Source organism: Rhamphochromis longiceps, linkage group LG6 (genome assembly GCF_057381845.1).
Source record: "Rhamphochromis longiceps isolate RC_006_pf linkage group LG6, R_longiceps_female_GT1.1, whole genome shotgun sequence".
NCBI lineage: Eukaryota > Metazoa > Chordata > Actinopteri > Cichliformes > Cichlidae > Rhamphochromis > Rhamphochromis longiceps.
Window position 1 is genome coordinate 35,510,885 of NC_140562.1, and position 19,199 is coordinate 35,530,083.

Here is a 19,199-nt window from a genome sequence, read left to right on the forward strand (position 1 = left end):
TCTGTGCCTCAGCAGTTGTGTATTACTACGCTGATTGGACGGTCTCCTGTCACTCATCTGGGATACTAAGGAAGGGGTGCAAACTGCCAAGATGAAGCACTACGAGGTAAGTAGTATCTATGAAACTTTACCCGTCAGTGTGGCTACAAATGAATTAATTAAATAATCCCACAAGTTCTCAGACAATTCTCCAAATCAGCGAAAAGAGGTTCAAATTAAAAGCTTTAAACGTGAGCAGTGAAAATAGCACGCTGCTGCATCGCCGCCTCTCATATACTGTGCCCTATATGAACGAGGTGCTGTGGCCTGTTGTCGTTAAAGTCGCGGTTTAATTGGCAAATCCTGTATCCGAAACACAAACAACACCCGCTGATATGATTAATTATACTTACGCTGAGCGTTTGATAAGTTCTCATTGTAAAGTGTAGGCTACTTCTCTGTTAGCTGAAGACTGATAACTGGGTGTAGGTAGGATAATGCTCGGCATCATCGCCATCTCTGGCCGGAGTGACTCATGGCGCTTCTTATCTTATTCTTACCCAATGCAGGTGAACGGTCAAGTGCGCAATCTCAGCACTTCTAAATTAACCCCTGTAGTATAACTGTGGGTTTAAAAAATAATAATAAAAATACATTTTAAATGAGGTGGAATGAGTGAAATTAATTAGATATTTGTATATTAAGAAGGAAAAATGTGCATAAGGGCCTCTTTACTGCTTTATCGCAAACGTGAAAAGCTTCCTGTTTCAAACAGCCGTTTTACTTGTGCAAGCACCTTACGTTTCTCCAGATGTTAACCGTTTCATGAGCACAAAAAAAACCCATCAGACAGGATCTGAAGCAGTCTGACAGAAACCAATCCACCCAGTAACTGCTCTGGCTGCCCCTTTCTCCGTTGACAGGTGTCGCTTTTGAGACCTGTTGGCAGGATTAGAATTTAAATGAGGAAAAAAAAGACCGAAAAAGATTTTTAAAAATATCTAAGAACAAACTCCATTAGATTATGTCTGAAGTAAAATGCATACTTGTATGCTTTTAAATTGTATAAAACTAAATCATTTATTAAACATTGGTTTAATTGAACAATTTCGTCTTCTTCACACTGCATCAACTTTATTTGCACTGTAAGGGCTTTTTTCCATGCTTACAATCTGTCTACACCACACTAGGGCATGCAGCCCTTATGTTGAGTTAATTTAAAGAAATATATACATTTCATTGATTTATGACTACTTATTGTACTTCATTACATTTCTGGTGATTTCTTCTAACTCTGGCTAAAACCAGTATGGGACGGTGCCAAACATTCCTCAGTACAGGATAAAAACTTGACTGGGCAATGGGGCATAACTGTCTCTTAGGTCTCTGATCAAGCTGCCTGACTCAGCTTATCTCGTCAGTTATCACCTCCTGAACTTGTGTACAAGCCCTTTAGTTGGATTTGAAAATTCTAAACATTTTAGATGTGTACATGGAGTTACTGTGTAATAACCAGATGTATGACGGCGCCACATGGAATCAAATACACCAGGTGTTTATACTACCATTTACGACTCAGATTTTTTGGCAAAAATACCTATTAAATTGTTCAGTATTCATAAATATTAAGCATGGTTGTTCACTGACATTTGAAGCAAAATGCATATGTTAAACTTTAATTAACATCATATCTGTGGTTCTTTCTCTTTTGGAAACCAAACAGCTAAACTGGATTCAGAGCGCTCTGTCATCTTGACTAACTTGACTTGAGCTAAAATCAGTCCACCACATCCTGGGTTCTGTACGATGAAGTGAATTCAACATACCCAGGCTATCTTTCTGTTATCTAGATTCACTTAGTCAGGATAAGCAGTCACATGAAGCAGATTATTAACTAGCTAATACTCAGGTTCCCCCTGCGCGTTCACACAAAAGTGGTAGCATTGGCAGATAAATTACAAACATTCACAAGTGTACGGCCATCAGAAAGGCTGCTTTTTACAGATAGAACTGTAATATAAAAATATGACTCAGAATACTTTATTAATCCTTAAGGAAATTATGTGGTTCCAGTTGCTCCAAGACAATAAGAACAGTGACAGACTGAACTAAATGAAATAATACAATATATTACAAAATATAAGACATGAGTCTAACATATATATGAATAGCTCAATTACAAATATCCAGAATATTACAGAGATTAAATATATATGATTGACATTTTACTCTAGAGATCAACCAGTATAAAATAAAATATTCTGGCACATGGCCTTCTCTGTAGCAGGTTAGATTCATAGCATAAGTTACTATGGCGATGTAGCCCAGTAAGAAATGAACCACCTTTGTAGTCCTAAAAATCAGGTTTAGTCTGAAGTTAACTGGATAACACGAAATCCTAAATTCAGTCTGTTCTGATGTTATTGTCCTACTTTTATATATATGTATATATTTTAGTTAACTGCCTCCTCAGAGAGTTACCTATGAAGATAAAAATAAATTAGGCTGCAGGTGTTATAGCTCATGATTCTTCCAAAACATTAGTGTGACTTTTTGGTTTTAACTGTTTAATCTCTGTTTTAATGCATTTACACAAGATAGCACCAGAGAGCAACTTCACAGTCATCAACATGTAATGAGTATCTAGAAATGCATACAAAGCCAAAATGTTTCTACTTTGATTGGTGAAAAATATTTCAAAATGATCTCTTACCTTGAATAAATAGGTTCTGTGTAGTCATTATGAAAGTCCACTTAAGCTTGGTGCTCCCTGTTTCCCACTCTCACCCCAGAGTGTATTAGCAGCACAGTCACTGCCAGAGCTTTTATATAGATAGATGAGACAGGGGGAGGTGCTCAGGCGGAGGGTATGCCTGACACAGAAACTGAGATAGGATTATTTTTCCCAAAGTCTCGGCAGCATTGTCATGTGTCTGCCTCGTTTTTTTTCCCCTTCCCAATCTATGTGACTACCTTTTTCAGGACAATAATAAACTAATTAAATCACTTCATTTAATCAGACAGGCTGCCTTGCAAAAATGACAAACAATGGTCAATGCGTCATCTGAGTCTTGTACATTTAATCAAAGCAGTGTGAAGGTGAACAAGTGTTCACAATTCTGACATTTAAAACTTGAATAGTAAATTATGAGCGACACGAAGTTATTTTTTATTTATTCCCCCCCCCCCCCCCTTTTTTTTTTTTTTTTTTTTTTTTAACCAGAATAACATTCAAATTTAGCCCCTGTTTAAATCTGATGTTTGGATACATGTAGTGGACATACGGGTAATTAGCTACATAAGATGGTCTGCATTTACACATCCAAATCCAAGTTCGGATCTGATCCTGCTGCCACTTGTGACTGCATGTCTTTCATTCATTTTTTGAAATTGTATCCCAAGTCTTCGTTCTTAGGTAGTGGAATGGCGAAGTTTGCCAAGGGGAATACCCTGACTAAGCCCTCAGACTTTGGGGGGGGGGAATTATCACCCTGAGGTGGCAGAAATAGGCGACTGTAGTCGTATGTGACTGAGACGTTTGGCTGTTCAGTTTGGTTTCATACTGTAAAACTCCTGTAGGCTGTGATAGTGAAACCTTAAACTGGTGTCACAGTGATGGACATGGGGGTTGAAGTTAGGAGCTGATTGAATGTCAGCATAGTATGGTTAACAGTAAGAGCGTGACATCACAAAATAGACACAGATGGCTGTGGGGTCTGTAGGGAGAGGTCAGGTTATGTGGACTTAGCAGGAGGTGTTTTATATTTAGCTGGGTAGATGAAGACTGGGGGGTCTAACTAGAAAGGGGTGTTGTCACTCTACCTCTTCTTCATCATCCTACTTAGCTGGGAGTTGAGAAGTGTCAGTGGTCATCAGGCGTCTGTTTTTAGAAACGAGTTATATTTCAAATGCAAGTCACTGCAGCTCTGAAAGGAAGCTGTTGCTCTCAGCTCCTGAAGTTTCTTTAATGATAAACACAGGTGACAGCTGGGGAATACTGGGCATTCCTACATATGCGCACACACACACAGGCGGCATATGTTTGTGCTGCAGGGGTCGCCTGGGAGTTAAAGTGGCACAACAGAAGTGAAGGAATGAGTGGGGTGCAGACAGGGAGGGAGGGAGAGTAAAAGAATGGCAGAGGTAGAGGGAGAGACAGATTTATTTCCACAGCTGAGAGCCTCCTCTCTCTTCTCCAGCTTAGCCCGCATCTGAGATAAACATTTGAGAGGTGGAGAGTGACGAGAGAACTGAGGGGAAGACGGGAATAAACCGAGAGCAGGAGAAGAACTGTGGACATGGATGCCCTAGCATTAGAGGCCACAGGCAACAAAAGGGTGGCTAACGGGGCAGTAGTGCCGGCCCCGCTGCCGGTCCAAGCCCAGAGTAAACGCAAACCTGCCAAAAAAACTAAAAAGGCTGTTGTTTTCTTTGAGGTGGAGATTCTGGACGCCAAGACCAAGGACAAGCTCTGCTTCCTGGACAAGGTAAGACGTCAGTCCTCTTTTTTTACACATTTGTGGAACCTTTTTTTTCTTAAATATTTATGCAACTTTAATTTTACTTTCACACCTAACTTACTTTGATACCTGATCTTTTTAAAAACTGCTTGTGCACATGTAATCATTGCTTCTCTGCTCAGTCCAACAGACCCAATATTTCTCTCCTTATACTTCAGTAGAATGGTCTTTTTATGTAAGTCAGGTGTTTTCTAGAACATGGAAAAGCTGCTATAGCTGTAGTCCCCACTGTCTGTCAGTGGGTGTGCACAGCCTTTGAGTGCTGCTGTCTGTAAATGGTGCACACACAGAAGTGCCTTTCATACATACAGCACAGCACTACTGGTTTTATTTATCTGGATATGGTAGAGGTTATTGACGCACATACAAGAAGACATGTACAAAATAAGAGTAACAACTGCAGCCTAATGCAGTCTTGTGTTACATCTGTAGCCTGTATTTATCCCACACTTATTATTTTGGAGTGGTCGGACAGATGGTTCACTTAAAGCACTGGGCATTACAATATAAATGCAATCACAGTTGTGCATGGCCTCAGACATGCATGCGCTTATGTGCAGTGAAATATGTTGATAATGTATGATTAAATATTGCTAGACACTTTCAAGGCATTCCCATGTTGCACTATGACACTTTATAAAATATGACCAGAACCACACTTGAGTGGTTGCCTGGTGATTGTGAACAATCACAAGTAGGTGTGACGAACAGCTGGTTGCTCAGAAGTTCAACATGCAACACCCTCAACATTTGGGCACTTTTGAGGTTACAGGACACCTGGTAGGAGGCATCCTGTCTCCAAACAGTCACAGCCCAACTCAGACTAACAGCTGTTTGTTTTGCATATTGGCAATGGTTTGCAAGTAGCCGTGTAATTTCTAGACACAGAGAGTCTTTCAGCATGTTACAATCATTCGGAATCAGTCTGAGCCGATGACCGTAACTCAACTGCAACTCACCACTTTGCAGTGAGAGACTTGATTCAACTGGTTGCCAACTGGTTGTATTCTGGTTATTCTGGGTCCTGCAGCAACAATTTCACTATCTGTTGAGGAATTTCTGTTTCAAATCTATGTGCTTCTGGCTGAAGGTAGCTAATATGATTATCAATGTATGCAGACAGCAACACATTGCAATCTTTGCTACTTTATAACGAACAGATTGTGTATAATTGACAACACAAGTCCTTTCAATAGCAAACTAAATCGATCTTATTGCTATTTTTTTGCTGTCTTTGCACACCAAAGAAACTTTAAAGAATGCTACAAACTGTGGGTGTTCACAGACCTGGAGTCAGTTTTGCACACGTTGCAGTAATTTTGGTGGAGCTGTTGTCTCTAACCACTGTTTTCCACAGTGTGACTGCAGCATAAGAGCAAAAGAATGATTTCTACTATAGAAATGCACCTTAAATTGAGCAGCTACTACAGTATTGCAGCACATATGTAGTTTTTCAGATTTACTTCTTGTTTGTCACTGTCTGGTCAGTGGTATTAATCATGACAATTATATTGATCATATATATAAAGTGTGCGTATATGTATGAGATTCAGGTTTGGCCCTATTTAACCACTCCTACAGTCTTTGAAAAATGCAAATATTTCTGCGTTTGTGCTGTTTATTCCAAAATGTGATTGAACCTGTTTGAAGATACATAAGATATTAAGACAAAAAATATGAACAATAGTCTGTTGATTGCATCAGTTTAACTCTAACAGCTTTAGTAGCTATAAAATCTATCACAACAGAAGCAGAATTAGTACAAGATTGCTTTAGACTTTACATTCATTGACATTTAACATCAGTTTTAAATTTCTTTTTAATTTTGAAATGTGTGCCCTTTTTCTGCAATACAACAAACCATTTGCACCGCTGTTACATTTGACCAATGTGTTGACTGATGGACTTCAGTTGTGTTTACAGTTGGGACTAAGTGGGTATCAGCACTGCATTAGCCATATTTACTTTGAAAGGATGTTTAAGCCAACTTTATCAGGCATATTTACAGTTATTTCTACTCCCCCTGTGCTTATGTTATTGTAATGTTTGACAGATTTAAATTGTTAGTGCTCAGCCTGCAGGTTATTGCTCTTGCATTAGAACTGTTTAGTGTATTGCTGTTGTGAGTCCGGTGAGTGTAGAGTTGCATTAGTCAAATTCACGGTGTGATCAGCCACGGCAGACTCTGCTTATTGAAGGCTACTCCTCAGGACCGCAGAGTATAAGGTTGTATCCTTATGGGATTATACTCTGTTGTCAGCTTAGCAGAGTTTCTATGGTGATAACATCATCAATCTTATCACCTCTTTGGAGGCAGCTTGACAGATGTGACAGATATAGATTTGGAATCTGGACAGAAGGCCCTTTGGGAGAGAGGCTTGGTCCTCCAAAGTAGGCTAACGGAGCTAAACTGACAAGCTGTGTGACACATTTAAAAAAATAAATAAATAAAAATCAAGTTCTGTATTATGTCTGGCTCAGTGTGTGTATATGACTGACTGACTTCATACTAAATGAGGCCTGCAGAAAGAGTGGGAGTCCAGAGAGGTGGTTGGTCCATCTAATTCAACCATAGTGATGTCATCCTGCTGAAAATGGCATGTAGTCTTCGGGGGGACATGAACAGAAGCCAAGTCAATTACAGCAGCAGACCTGCTCAGTCTACTACTGATTTGTCACACGATCTTTGAAAGCCAAGACGAGGGAGCGACACTTCAACAGGCAGATGATGACAGAATGTAAAGCAGTATCTCCTTACACTCCTTGTGAGCACTGAAATAAGCAATCAGCAAGACAATGCAAGTTTGATTTAAAGCTTAAAAAATAGTTCCCATCCTTTTTTAAAGACAATTGCAGAGATGGCTTACCATTGCTAAACTGTCTACACTGAAAAGTGCTGGCCTGGCTAAGAAACTGTAATGGCATTTTAGTCTTAACTTAGTGTAGTGGTTCTCACAATCACCCAATGTGCAAAAAAGGTCCCTGGTTCCCAGATGGAAAGAAACGCAGGTTCATCGAGGGTTGTGTTATTGATACTCACAGCTTGCAAACAGCAGCATTTTAGCAAGTTAAAGTAAATGAAAGACATTTTCCTTTTTTTATGAGCTACTGCTGTTTATGAGACCGTACCTAATTCAAAGAGCGACTACTGAAAAAGGTGCCCGCAGCAGCGTTATAGTACAATAGTAGTGACCCAGCAGTATATCCAGTGACATATTATAAACCAAATGTAAGCACAAATTTAGCTTAGGTAGTGTTTTCCCTGGAAATTTTAAGTTGAAGTATAAAACAACTGTCTTTAAATTAACCTTATTGTGGTTAAAATATTGTCAAATAGTAAAACACAAAAAAATATTTTGTACCAAGAAGTTGAAGCTTGGGTTGAGTTTTTTAACAAGATGCTTAAAACCTTCATTTTCAATCTGCTTGCTCTTCCTGTCATATTCAGCGCAGTTAGCGAGTGCTCCAGCAATTCTTTGGGTCATTTGTTTACATTAAGATCACTGACCACCAGTTGCTGCCATCTCCTCCTCCATAGCCTGGTTGTACTTGATGGTGTTTTCACCTTAACTGGTGAGAGAAGTTTGTTGTTTCCATTTTCAGCAGAAACAGTTTTCTTGTATGTTTTGTTTGTTAGAGGAGGTTGAAGTACCTCCCTTTTAAGGTAAATAAATCAGGCTGACGCACAGCTCTCGCGGTCAGACTTGCCCCGGCTTGTCTCAGTTTTATGGGCACTAGTAAGTGGAACAGGATCAGAATCAAATACTTAATTCCCAAGGAAAATATGTTGTTACAGTTGCTCTAAGACCATAAGAACAGTAACAGACTGAACTAAATTAAATAAGACAATATATTATAAAGTTAAAAAATGTCAAAATAGCTCTAATATTTACAAATGGCTCAATTATAGATATCCAGAATATCAAATGTATGGCGTTGTTGGAATAACAATATGACACTTTTGTCATGTAGAAATGTATACAGTGGCCCCTCGTTTATCACGGGAGATAAGTGAAATCCGCGAAGTAGCCAACTTTATTTATTACAGTTATTATAGATGTTTTAAGGCTGTAAAACCCCTCAGTATACACTTTTCTCAGACAGGCATGAATATTGTCACACTTTTCTCTCTTGTTTAAACACTCTCAAAGTTCAAACCTTTGTATTATAGAACGAAACCAAAGGCACCTGACGGTGCAAAACGTTTCGTGGACATTGTTGTTTGTTAGGGAGAAAACTTACATACAGTACAGCACAGCAGAGTCACACTGCTCGCGATTGAAGATTTATGTAAATTTGACAAGCTGAATGCAATCTATACTGTGCAGGAGACACAGCACGAGATTGATTGACAATGGTTTACAGCCAATCAGGGCGGAGAACACAATGCACAAAAAAAGAAAGAAAGAAAAACAGGCATAATTGCACCAAAAAAGTCCACGAGGCCGCAAAAGGTGAACCGCGAGGGACCACTGTATCTGTGCCAGATTTTATAATGGCAGTATGCTTGGAGTCAGATGACACAAAGATGTTAAATTCATTTCTGCCTAATTGTACATTGCTCCAAATAAATCATATCACAGATAACATTAGAAGTTAGTATGTGCCCTAAGATTAGCAGAACTCACCACACTGTCAACCTGCTAAAAGCAGACTGTAGTTTTGTTTTGGTTGTTCGTTTTGTTTGAATGCATGCCTCCTTAGCTTAAACAGATAAAACCCCTTGTTCAAATAATTGTGACAGTGATTATTACTTTAAACAACAAGATTCAAGCTAATTCCCCAGGGTTTCACTGTTTGTTGTCCTGTAACAACTGTTCATGTCCATATTTACCTTTGTGCGCTCTTCGTGTTTCTGTTTCGTCGTCATTCCTTTTTTATATTGGGGGGTTGTTGAGCCATTGCTGGCAGCCTGGCATGAGGTTGTGTACTTTGGCTGTGTGTCTCTGTGCCAAGTTTCTTTGAAACCCTAATACCAGCTGTTAAATAGCTCACATCCATGGGGTGTGCGCACACAGTCAAAGCTAAATTTACCCCTAATCACCATCATGAATGGAAAACAGGGTTATTATCTGTTCCTTTGTATGTACACGTCCCTGCACTTATTTATTGTGATGTTATTTGTAGGTTGAGCCAAATGCCACCATCGGGGAGATCAAGTCTATGTTCCACAAAAGCCGTGAGTGCCATCTGTCTGCAGCCTCATAAATCTAAGTCAAGATCAAGGAAATCTTCTAACGTAGCCTAGATAAATACATCAAAACAGTCTTAAGAAGATCTGGTTTTGTTTGTTTCAGATCCTCAGTGGTACCCAGCCCGACAGTCCATTCGCCTTGACCCAAGTAGGTCCACTTAAATCAATGTTTTCCTTCTGACTTTAAATCATTTATTTTTGTAATTTATTTATTTTAAATACATTTTAAATCTCATATTAAGTAACGTGTGTTTTTCAGAGGGGAAGTCTCTGAAGGACGAGGACGTTCTGCAGCATCTTCCTGTAGGGACTACAGCCACCTTCTATTTCAGAGACCTGGGAGCTCAGATCAGCTGGGTCACAGTGAGTACAACACAAAGACAGCTCCAAAGACAGGAACATATTGTGCTGCCATGAATGGGTCCAACAGCCCTGTCAAGCCCAGATACATCAGTGCAAGTGGGATCAAGCAGAGCTATATAGAGTTTTCCCTGTGTGTAGAAATTGAGTGTGTGTTTGTGGGTCAGACGTTTAGACCTAACTTTGAGGTTAATTTGCTACACAGAAGTCGACTTTGACAGTGAAGGTTGTTTTGACTCTGCAGGGAGATGCAGGACAAGCAGATGGAAAATAATTTACAGTGGGGCAAAAAAGTATTTAGTCAGCCACCGATTGTGCAAGTTCCCCCACCTAAAATGATGACAGAGGTCAGTAATTTGCACCAGAGGTACACTTCAACTGTGAGAGACAGAATGTGGAAAAAAAAATCCATGAATCCACATGGTAGGATTTGTAAAGAATTTATTCGTAAATTAGGGTGGAAAATAAGTATTTGGTCACCTCAAACAAGGAAAATCTCTGGCTCTCACAGACCTGTAACGTCTTCTGTAAGAAGCTTTTCTGTCCCCCACTCGTTACCTGTATGAATGGCACCTGTTTGAACCCATCATCTGTATAAAAGACACCTGTCCACAGCCTCAAACAGTCAGACTCCAAACTCCGCCATGGCCAAGACCAAAGAGCTTTCGAAGGACACCAGGAAAAGTATTGTAGACCTGCACCAGACTGGGAAGAGTGAATCTACAATAGGCAAGCAGCTTGGTGTGAAAAAATCAACTGTGGGAGCAATCATCAGAAAATGGAAGACATACAAGACCACTGATAATCTCCCTCGATCTGGGGCTCCACGCAAGATCTCATCCCGTGGGGTCAAAATCAGAATCAGAATCAGAATCAGAATACTTTATTGATCCCTGGGGGAAATTATTTTTTGTTACAGTGCTCCATTTTAAACCAACATTAAGACAAGACAGACAATACGCTAACTAAGAATAGTACAATATATACATATATATACATACATACATACATAAGTCACTTATAAATAAATATTTGGAAAAGAAACATGTGTAGTTGTAGCAGCAAACAGTGTGTTAAGTGGATGCGTTGTACAGGGAGATGGCCACAGGCAGGAATGATTTCCTGTGTCGTTCAGTGGTGCTTTTCGGTAATCTCAGTCTCTCACTGAACGAGCTCCTGTGACTGACCAACATGTCATGGAGTGGGTGGGAGGTGTTATCCAACATTGTCTTTATCTTGGACAGCATCCGCCTCTCCGACACCACCTTGAGGGAGTCCAGCTCCATCCCCACAACATTGCTGGCCTTACGGATCAGTTTATTAAGTCTGTTGGCATCTGCGACCCTCAGCCTGCTCCCCCAGCATGCAACAGCATAGAGGATCGCACTGGCCACCACAGACTCATAGAAAATCCTCAGCATTTTCTGGCAGATGTTGAAGGACCTCAGTCGCCTCAAAAAATAGAGACGACTCTGGCCCTTCCTGTAAAGTGCTGTGGTGTTTTTAGCCCAGTCCAGTTTATTGTCAATGTGTACTCCAAGGTATTTATAGTCCTCCACAATGTCAACACTGACCCCCTGGATTGAAACAGGGGTCAAGTGTTTCCTGGTCTTCCTGAAGTCCACGATCAGTTCCTTGGTCTTTGCCACGTTGAGCTGCAGATGATTCTGCTCACACCACGTGACAAAGGAGTCGACCACAGCCCGGTACTCTGTCTCATCATCCCTGCTGATGCATCCAACCACCAACCAACCAAAATGATCATGAGAACGGTGAGCAAAGATCCCAGAACCACACGGGGGGACCTGGTGAATGACCTGCAGAGAGCTGGGACCAAAGTAACAAAGGTCACCATCAGTAACACACTACAACGGCAGGGAATCAAATCCCGCAGTGCCAGACGTGTTCCGCTGCTGAAGCCAGTGCATGTCCAGGCCCGTCTGAAGTTTGCCAGAGAGCACATGGATGATACAGCAGAGGATTGGGAGAATGTCATGTGGTCAGATGAAACCAAAGTAGAACTTTTTGGTATAAACTCAACTCGTCGTGTTTGGAGGAAGAAGAATACTGAGTTGCATCCCAAGAACACCATACCTACTGTGAAGCATGGGGGTGGAAACATCATGCTATGGGGCTGTTTTTCTGCCAAGGGGACAGGACGACTGATCCGTGTTAAGGACAGAATGAATGGGGCCATGTATCGTGAGATTTTGAGCCAAAACCTCCTTCCATCAGTGAGAACTTTGAAGATGAAACGAGGCTGGGTCTTCCAACATGACAATGATCCAAAACACACCGCCCGGGCAACAAAGGAGTGGCTCCGTAAGAAGCATTTGAAAGTCCTGGAGTGGCCTAGCCAGTCTCCAGACCTCAACCCCATAGAAAATCTGTGGCGGGAGTTGAAAGTCCGTGTTGCTCGGCGACAGCCCCAAAACATCACTGCTCTCGAGAAGATCTGCATGGAGGAATGGGCCAAAATACCAGCTACTGTGTGTGCAAACCTGGTAGAGACCTATAGTAAACGTTTGACCTCTGTTATTGCCAACAAAGGTTATGTTACAAAGTATTGAGTTGTATTTTTGTTATTGACCAAATACTTATTTTCCACCCTGGTTTACAAATAAATTCTTTACAAATCCTACCATGTGGATTCATGGATTTTTTTTTTTCACATTCTGTCTCTCACAGTTGAAGTGTACCTCTGGTGCAAATTACTGACCTCTGTCATCATTTTAGGTGGGGGAACTTGCACAATCGGTGGCTGACTAAATACTTTTTTGCCCCACTGTATGACCAAGGTTAAAATAACTGAGAGTGTATGTTCATTGTTTGAGTCTCCAAAGTTCTGACTAATCTTTCTTGTTCCTTTGTTTTTTTTTTTTTTTTTCCAGGTTTTCCTAACAGAGTACACCGGTCCACTGGTCATCTATCTGTTGTTCTACTTCAGGGTTCCCTTCATCTACCCACCCAAATATGACTTTACCACCAGTAAACACTGGGTTGTACAGTGAGTGTCTCAAACACACTTTCAGAACACTTAGGTAGTCAAACAGAGCCTGCTTGTCCTCTTTTGTGACCATCTCAACAGCTCAAATAGAAGATAACACTCTTGTGCCTGTCACCTAAATATAAAGCTTTAGCTGTAGTAAACAACATTGTAAGCTTAGTGTTGATGAGTTTTATCCCTAATTGTATATCAAATACTTTAATGTCTGCTTATCAGTGTTTGTATTTGCCTTATTTTAGCTCAGTGGTGTCAAATGTGGTCGTATAGTGTGAACATTGCACATTTAGGATCAAACTAATGACCTGCCAGAATTTTAGATGTAGACTACAAACTGTGTTCATCGGTTTATAAATGGATTTTATTAAATGTGAACTAGTCTGTAGTCTGACAGAACCCCAGAAACTTGCTGTAAGCAGTCAAAAGAAAGTTGCATTAAATAATCTAAACTAAAAGAAGCATTGCTTTGTTTGCAACTTAATGAAGGACACCTATTTTATTTTTTTATTTATTTTAAAAAGGCTGATGGGTTATTGTTGTCACCCTGCCGGGGAGGCAGCAAGGCTTAAAAAATACTAGCAGCCGCCAATATTTTTTAAGTTATTTAAAAAAAAAATTTAATAAGGCTAATCAAGTGCCTATATTTTTCCAGTCTTGCCTGTATGTGTCACTCTTTCCACTACGTTAAGAGACTCCTGGAGACGCTGTTTGTCCATCGCTTCTCTCATGGAACAATGCCGTTACGCAACATCTTCAAGGTGATTTAGAAATTCATATCATTTACATTCATCCATGTTACCTTACCGCATACAAATATGTGTTTTGAAGATCTGGTTTAAGTACGGTACAAGATGAAAAGTGTTTCATTTTCTGACTGAAAATGTTGGGCTGACAATGCTTCTGTCACATTCTGTTTTAGAACTGTACCTACTACTGGGGCTTTGCAGCATGGATGGCTTATTACATCAACCACCCGCTATATACGCCACCCAGTGAGTATGCATGCAGCTACAATTTCTTACAATCAACGCTCACACGTGCCAGTGTGTCATTGTAACTCTTTTTTTCCCCCTTTGCTGATTACATTGATTGCCTCTCTTGCAGTTTATGGGGAGCAACAGATAAGAATTGCCCTCATCATATTCTTGGTAAGAACATTTCTACGATTAGATTTTTTTAAAACACTTTTTTTGTTTTGTTTTGATTTAACACGTTAGGAGTGACATGGTTTCTTTTTCCAGTTCTGTCAGATCGGCAACTTCTCCATCCACATTGCTCTTCGGAACCTTCGTCCACCAGGTAAACACACCTGTCAAATCTGTACATCAATATCTCCATACCTTTTCTTCTCTTTCTAGAAATAATATTTGAAGAGTATTATGATTTTAATATTTCCTAATAGAAAATGACAAAAACTCAAACTACACCTATGACTATGAACAAAAAGTGACTTCCTCAAGATGTTGATAAGTTATAATGAAGTATAATATGTGACATTAGACATTTTCAATGTAAAATAAAAACTTCATATAGAAACTTCATATAGAACCCTGGTTTCGTGTGTGTGTGCGCGCGTGCTATTTTCATAGTCCAAATCTGACTGAAAAATAAAATTGTGGTCTCTCTGCAGTCTCAGTAGTTTTAAACAAAACATTATTCTGTCAGCAAATAATAAAACTAAAGATGACTGCATGGATTGAAAATATTTTGAATTTTCATTCACCCACCCTAAATCCAGGCTCTAAGACCAGGAAGATTCCCTATCCAACCAAGAACCCCTTCACCTGGATCTTTCTGCTGGTCTCCTGTCCCAACTACACCTATGAGGTAACAGGTTTAATGACTTTGGTGGCTAAAAGTTTTCTGTCCACTGTAGTAACAAATCAGTTTTAAGAGGGTCATTGATGCTTTAACCATGCAGCTGAATGTTCTCTCACTTGAATATATAAATTGTAGTGTCTCACTTGTATTGAAGTATGTTCAGTTTGTTAAACTATGGGGTGAGCCAGTATAGGTCTGGGGGAAAATATGGATTGAAACTGCAGATTTAATCTTTCCCCCCCTTTGCTTTCCTTGTGCTTTAATTCAACTCCGGACCCTTTTGTTGTTAACAGCCTTTTTTCCTTCTTCTCAAGGGGGGGAGCAAGTCTGAAGGGTTCAGAACTGCTGCATTAATCAAAGAGTTTGCTGCCCTCTGGTGGCATTAGTACATCTTTATCGCATAACTGGCTTTTCTCCTTGAGAGAACTATACGTTGTTCATCGGTCAGGTTATGGACCCAGGACCTTTGATGTCTTACAGCAGAATTTTTGGACTTGTAGTTGGATTGTTGGAGCTCTGTTTGACAATCTAGTGATTGGATTCTGAAGTCTGGAAGTTAGGTCAATGATTGGTGGTGGGGGGGAAAAAATCTGTTCATCCCACCAGATTTTAATCTGACTGTAAAGTAAATCCATTGTGTAGTTACCTCATTAATCTTTAGTGGAAAAAAAGTCATTTCCATCACATGTATATGGATTCATAAAAATCTGAAAACTCAGTGTACAGCTCACTGTTGACAACCGTCTCTGTAGGAGTGTAGTGACAAAGGAACCAGATAAGGGGAAAAGGAAAGTTTATGTCTCACATCCTTCTCCTTCCTCCTGCAGTTGGGCTCCTGGCTTGGTTTCACCCTCATGACCCAGTGTCTGCCAGTGGCCTTCTTTACTTTGGTGGGCTTCATCCAGATGACCGTTTGGGCAAAGGGGAAGCACCGCAGCTACCTGAAGGAGTTCCGAGACTACCCTCCTCTCCGCTCGCCCATCCTGCCTTTCATCCTGTAGAGGACTAGTCAGCACTGCCTGTTTGTAGGAATCAAACCCTCCCCTTTTCCTTGCTTTAAAACCTACACTGGGAAAAAGGAGCCTGTTTTTTTCCCCCCCATGATGTTCAACCTTTGTTTTCCCTTCCTGTAATCTGTCCCCTTTTGTTTTGTGTGAGAATGTAAAACACTAGTATTGCTCTAAAAAATTTTATTGAAGACAGACAAACCCTGATTGGTAAATTGAGTTTTGATGTATGTTTGCTTTCCCAGAGCAGTTTTCACCCTTAAACTAACCAGTGTATATATGACACCAGTTCCTTTTTTTTCATCCAGTACTGTTGTTTAGGGGTTGAATTTGCACCTGGTGATATTCAGCATAGAGTTCTCAGTTTTTATTTCCATAAATCTAAATCTGAAACCGTGACAGAACTTAATTTGTTAATGTCTGATGTAATTTATTAAAAAAGTAAACCAACATGTGGTTGTGTCATTTCAGGTTAATTCATGACATCTACACTACTTGAAAATTACCTTTTAAAACAGTAATGATCAAATAAATCAAAATCATTTTATGGTGAAATGGTTCATCTGAATAGGCTGAGTTGTCTTTTATAACATCAGTTTGTATTTTCGGTAATAAGATGCTGGATGTAGAGCTTAAACAATATTGTTTAATGTGAACAGTAGCAGGTATATACAAAGAAGTAGAATCAGAGGATGAACTGATTATGCCGCCTGAGCCTGAGCCTCAATTCTCTTCTTCCTCAGCTGGAGCCTCCTCTCCCTCTCGTACTCTTTCATACGCATCACATAGCTGCAGGCAGAAACACACAAGCATCAGGGTGAAGTTTATTGATGAAATCTGGGGTTTTGTGTTGCTTTGATACTCGAAGAAGAAAACTAGTTGCTCTACTCAGCCCAAATAGTAAAAAGAGAAATTAAAAATGCATGCCATGAAAGAGTTCGGCTCTTAGGAGGTTAAAGGAAAGCTAAATGGACCTTGTTTTTTAGACTCCGCATGACCAGATTGTTTTCATAGACTTCATAAGTATTTTAGATATGAATCATGTGTGGCTAAGATTTATTTACATCTGACAGTAATACATGCTTCCTCAATATCAATAGTTTTAAAAAAGTGAATCTACCATATATAAAGATCTACTCATAGGAGCAGACCTCAGTTTTCACTTTATATATATATGGTTTTTTTTTAAGTTTTATTATTATTTATCGTTTTAAATTGCAGCACTAACAACAATGTCTATACAACTGTAAGCACTTACTCCTGGTGCTCGCAGTAGTCCCAGTCGTGTCTCTCATGCTTGCAGGCTAAGAAGTTGGGCCAGTTGTCCCTCTTGCACTTCATGAGTTTCAGGAGGTAATGGGCACAGTAGTCCCTCTGCTCCACAGGCAACTGGGCCAAGTTCATCTGCTCCTGTGTCGCAATCATCTCTGACAAAGGGACACAAATTTTGAATTATTACCAAGTAAAACACCCTGATGTGCTAAATAGAATATGATATAGAAGCTTGCAATAAAAAGTAATTGGTCTGACCTTATTCTTAGTCACAATTATGGATAAACACAATATGGCTAAACTAATATCACCAAACATTTTCATGTCTTGATTGAAGATATTGAGAAAGCAGTAAAAGTTAATCACAAAAGTAGTTGCTTCTGACACTTTTCAAACCATTGCTTGCACAAAATGGTTTGATTTTATCAAAGTTTCTGGGGTGATTTAACTTTACAGCCCTTTCAATATCACACAAAAACGTGCCAGCTGGGTCGAGGTCAGAACTGTTTTTCAAACAGGAAATTCATTCTTATTCTCTACCCTTTCCCCTCACCCCCCATGTGGCGATTGGAGACAGAAGTTCTTCCAAGGACCTGGTTCTACTGGAAGTCTCTTCCTAGTAAAAATGAGTTATTTTTCCCACCGTCGCTAAGTGTTTGCCAAAAGTGGCCTGCTGGATAATTGGGGTTCTCTGTACAGATTCTTTACACTGCATTAAAACGTTCTTTAAAATGATTGTTGTTGCTATATGAATATGTACCTCTGCTAAATATAGTATCCTGGGAAAAAAATCATTTTTTGCGACCAAGGATCTCTCTGTGTATTTTAGATAGCTTTGCCTCATCTCCCCAAAGTAGTATTGAGGAGCTTCCTAGAGGACTTCTGCCACTTTTATTACAGTGGATACATAAATATAGGTTAAGCAAGTCAGAGGTAGGCATTTTGAAGTTGCTTTTGTGACGCCCATTCATCATGAGAATCGAGAATTTCCTCCATTTCTAGACAGGATGTCTAATTGTAGTTTGATGAACACTCAGGTCTTATGTAAACTGTTGCGAAAGAGAATGCTCAAACTAAACTCTTGAGAAGAGTAAACTTTGTCAGTATAGACTTTGTTTGTATACTTTTGTACATCTGACTCCAAGTATCTTGGCACAGAGGTCCATAGAAAGTTTCTAGCCTAATCTGAACTGTGAGTGATTAAACCAGTTGTGCAATGCAACCATGAAAATACAACTTTCTTGTGACAGAAACGGAGATAAGAATCCCCTTCATGAGTAATCTGTGCCGAAATCCTGGTACAGCTCATGACAAACTAACAAAACCAGTTAGCTGGTAAGCTAACCAACACATTACCGCAAAGCTAACGTAAGCTAACACTTGACAGGCCAAACTAGCTGCTAATAAATCAATTCCAGTCTCAATTAATAAAAAAAATAAATAAATAATGCAGCTGTAAAAGACGCCGAGCTGCTAGCTGCAGACCAACCTCTCTCCTTCCTTTCTGCAAAGCCGAACTGCGGGTCGAACTCGAATTTCTTCGCCGGGTCGGGTTCGGTGTCCGTCTCGGTGACATATCTTCTGACCAGGTGGGCTCCCATGACACCGAGTAAACGTACACTGTTGAAATCAACAAATTCTGGTCGCTTTTGTTTGGCGCTAACGAAATCTTTACAGAATTATTCTGCTATCAGCCATTCGGTCACCTCCACAAGCCTCCTGCTACCACTTCCGGCTGTCACCGGAAAAAAACAGCCGAGCCAGTCGGGAAACAAGACAAATGAGAAAGGTTCCGCTTGTTACCCCGTCACTGCACTCCAATTCACCTTTCTCGTTGTATTTTTGTAAACTGTTGTTTCTACATATAATTCACTACTACTGATGAGTTTCTCATTTGAATCTCACAACTCATCAAAACAGTTTGTGCTTTTGTCAATCAGAACTGCAGAGTTGTCACTTACCTAAATGCTGTCCAGCATTGCACTGGTGCCTTCAATGAAATCTTTTTGTTTTGTTTTTTAGATATGGATTTCTCTTCGCTT

At 40.0% G+C, this 19,199-nt stretch overlaps 2 protein-coding genes across 3 annotated transcripts; one reads left to right on the plus strand and one right to left on the minus strand.

The window, feature by feature from the left end:
• Positions 1-16,335, plus strand: tecrb (trans-2,3-enoyl-CoA reductase b). 2 transcript variants are annotated; one of them, XM_085410416.1, is made up of 12 exons: positions 1-106; positions 4,416-4,466; positions 9,627-9,678; positions 9,797-9,841; positions 9,953-10,056; positions 12,945-13,060; positions 13,710-13,815; positions 13,977-14,049; positions 14,162-14,205; positions 14,299-14,356; positions 14,796-14,884; positions 15,706-16,335. In XM_085410416.1, exons 1-12 carry the CDS (start codon positions 92-94, stop codon positions 15,877-15,879), a joined length of 927 nt encoding a protein of 308 aa, XP_085266542.1. In that variant the 5' UTR covers positions 1-91; the 3' UTR covers positions 15,880-16,335. The 2 variants fall into 2 exon arrangements, with proteins under 2 accessions (XP_085266542.1, XP_085266540.1); XM_085410414.1 differs by lacking the exon at positions 1-106 and having other exon boundaries at positions 4,128-4,466.
• A 176-nt stretch (positions 16,336-16,511) lies between these two features.
• ndufb7 (NADH:ubiquinone oxidoreductase subunit B7) lies at positions 16,512-18,904 on the minus strand. The gene is made up of 3 exons (XM_085410417.1): positions 18,647-18,904; positions 17,144-17,312; positions 16,512-16,674 (listed from the first exon to the last, which is right to left on the minus strand). The coding sequence occupies exons 1-3, from the start codon at positions 18,756-18,758 to the stop codon at positions 16,587-16,589; spliced, it is 369 nt and encodes a 122-aa protein (XP_085266543.1). The 5' UTR covers positions 18,759-18,904; the 3' UTR covers positions 16,512-16,586.
• Between the last annotated feature and the right edge of the window lie 295 nt (positions 18,905-19,199).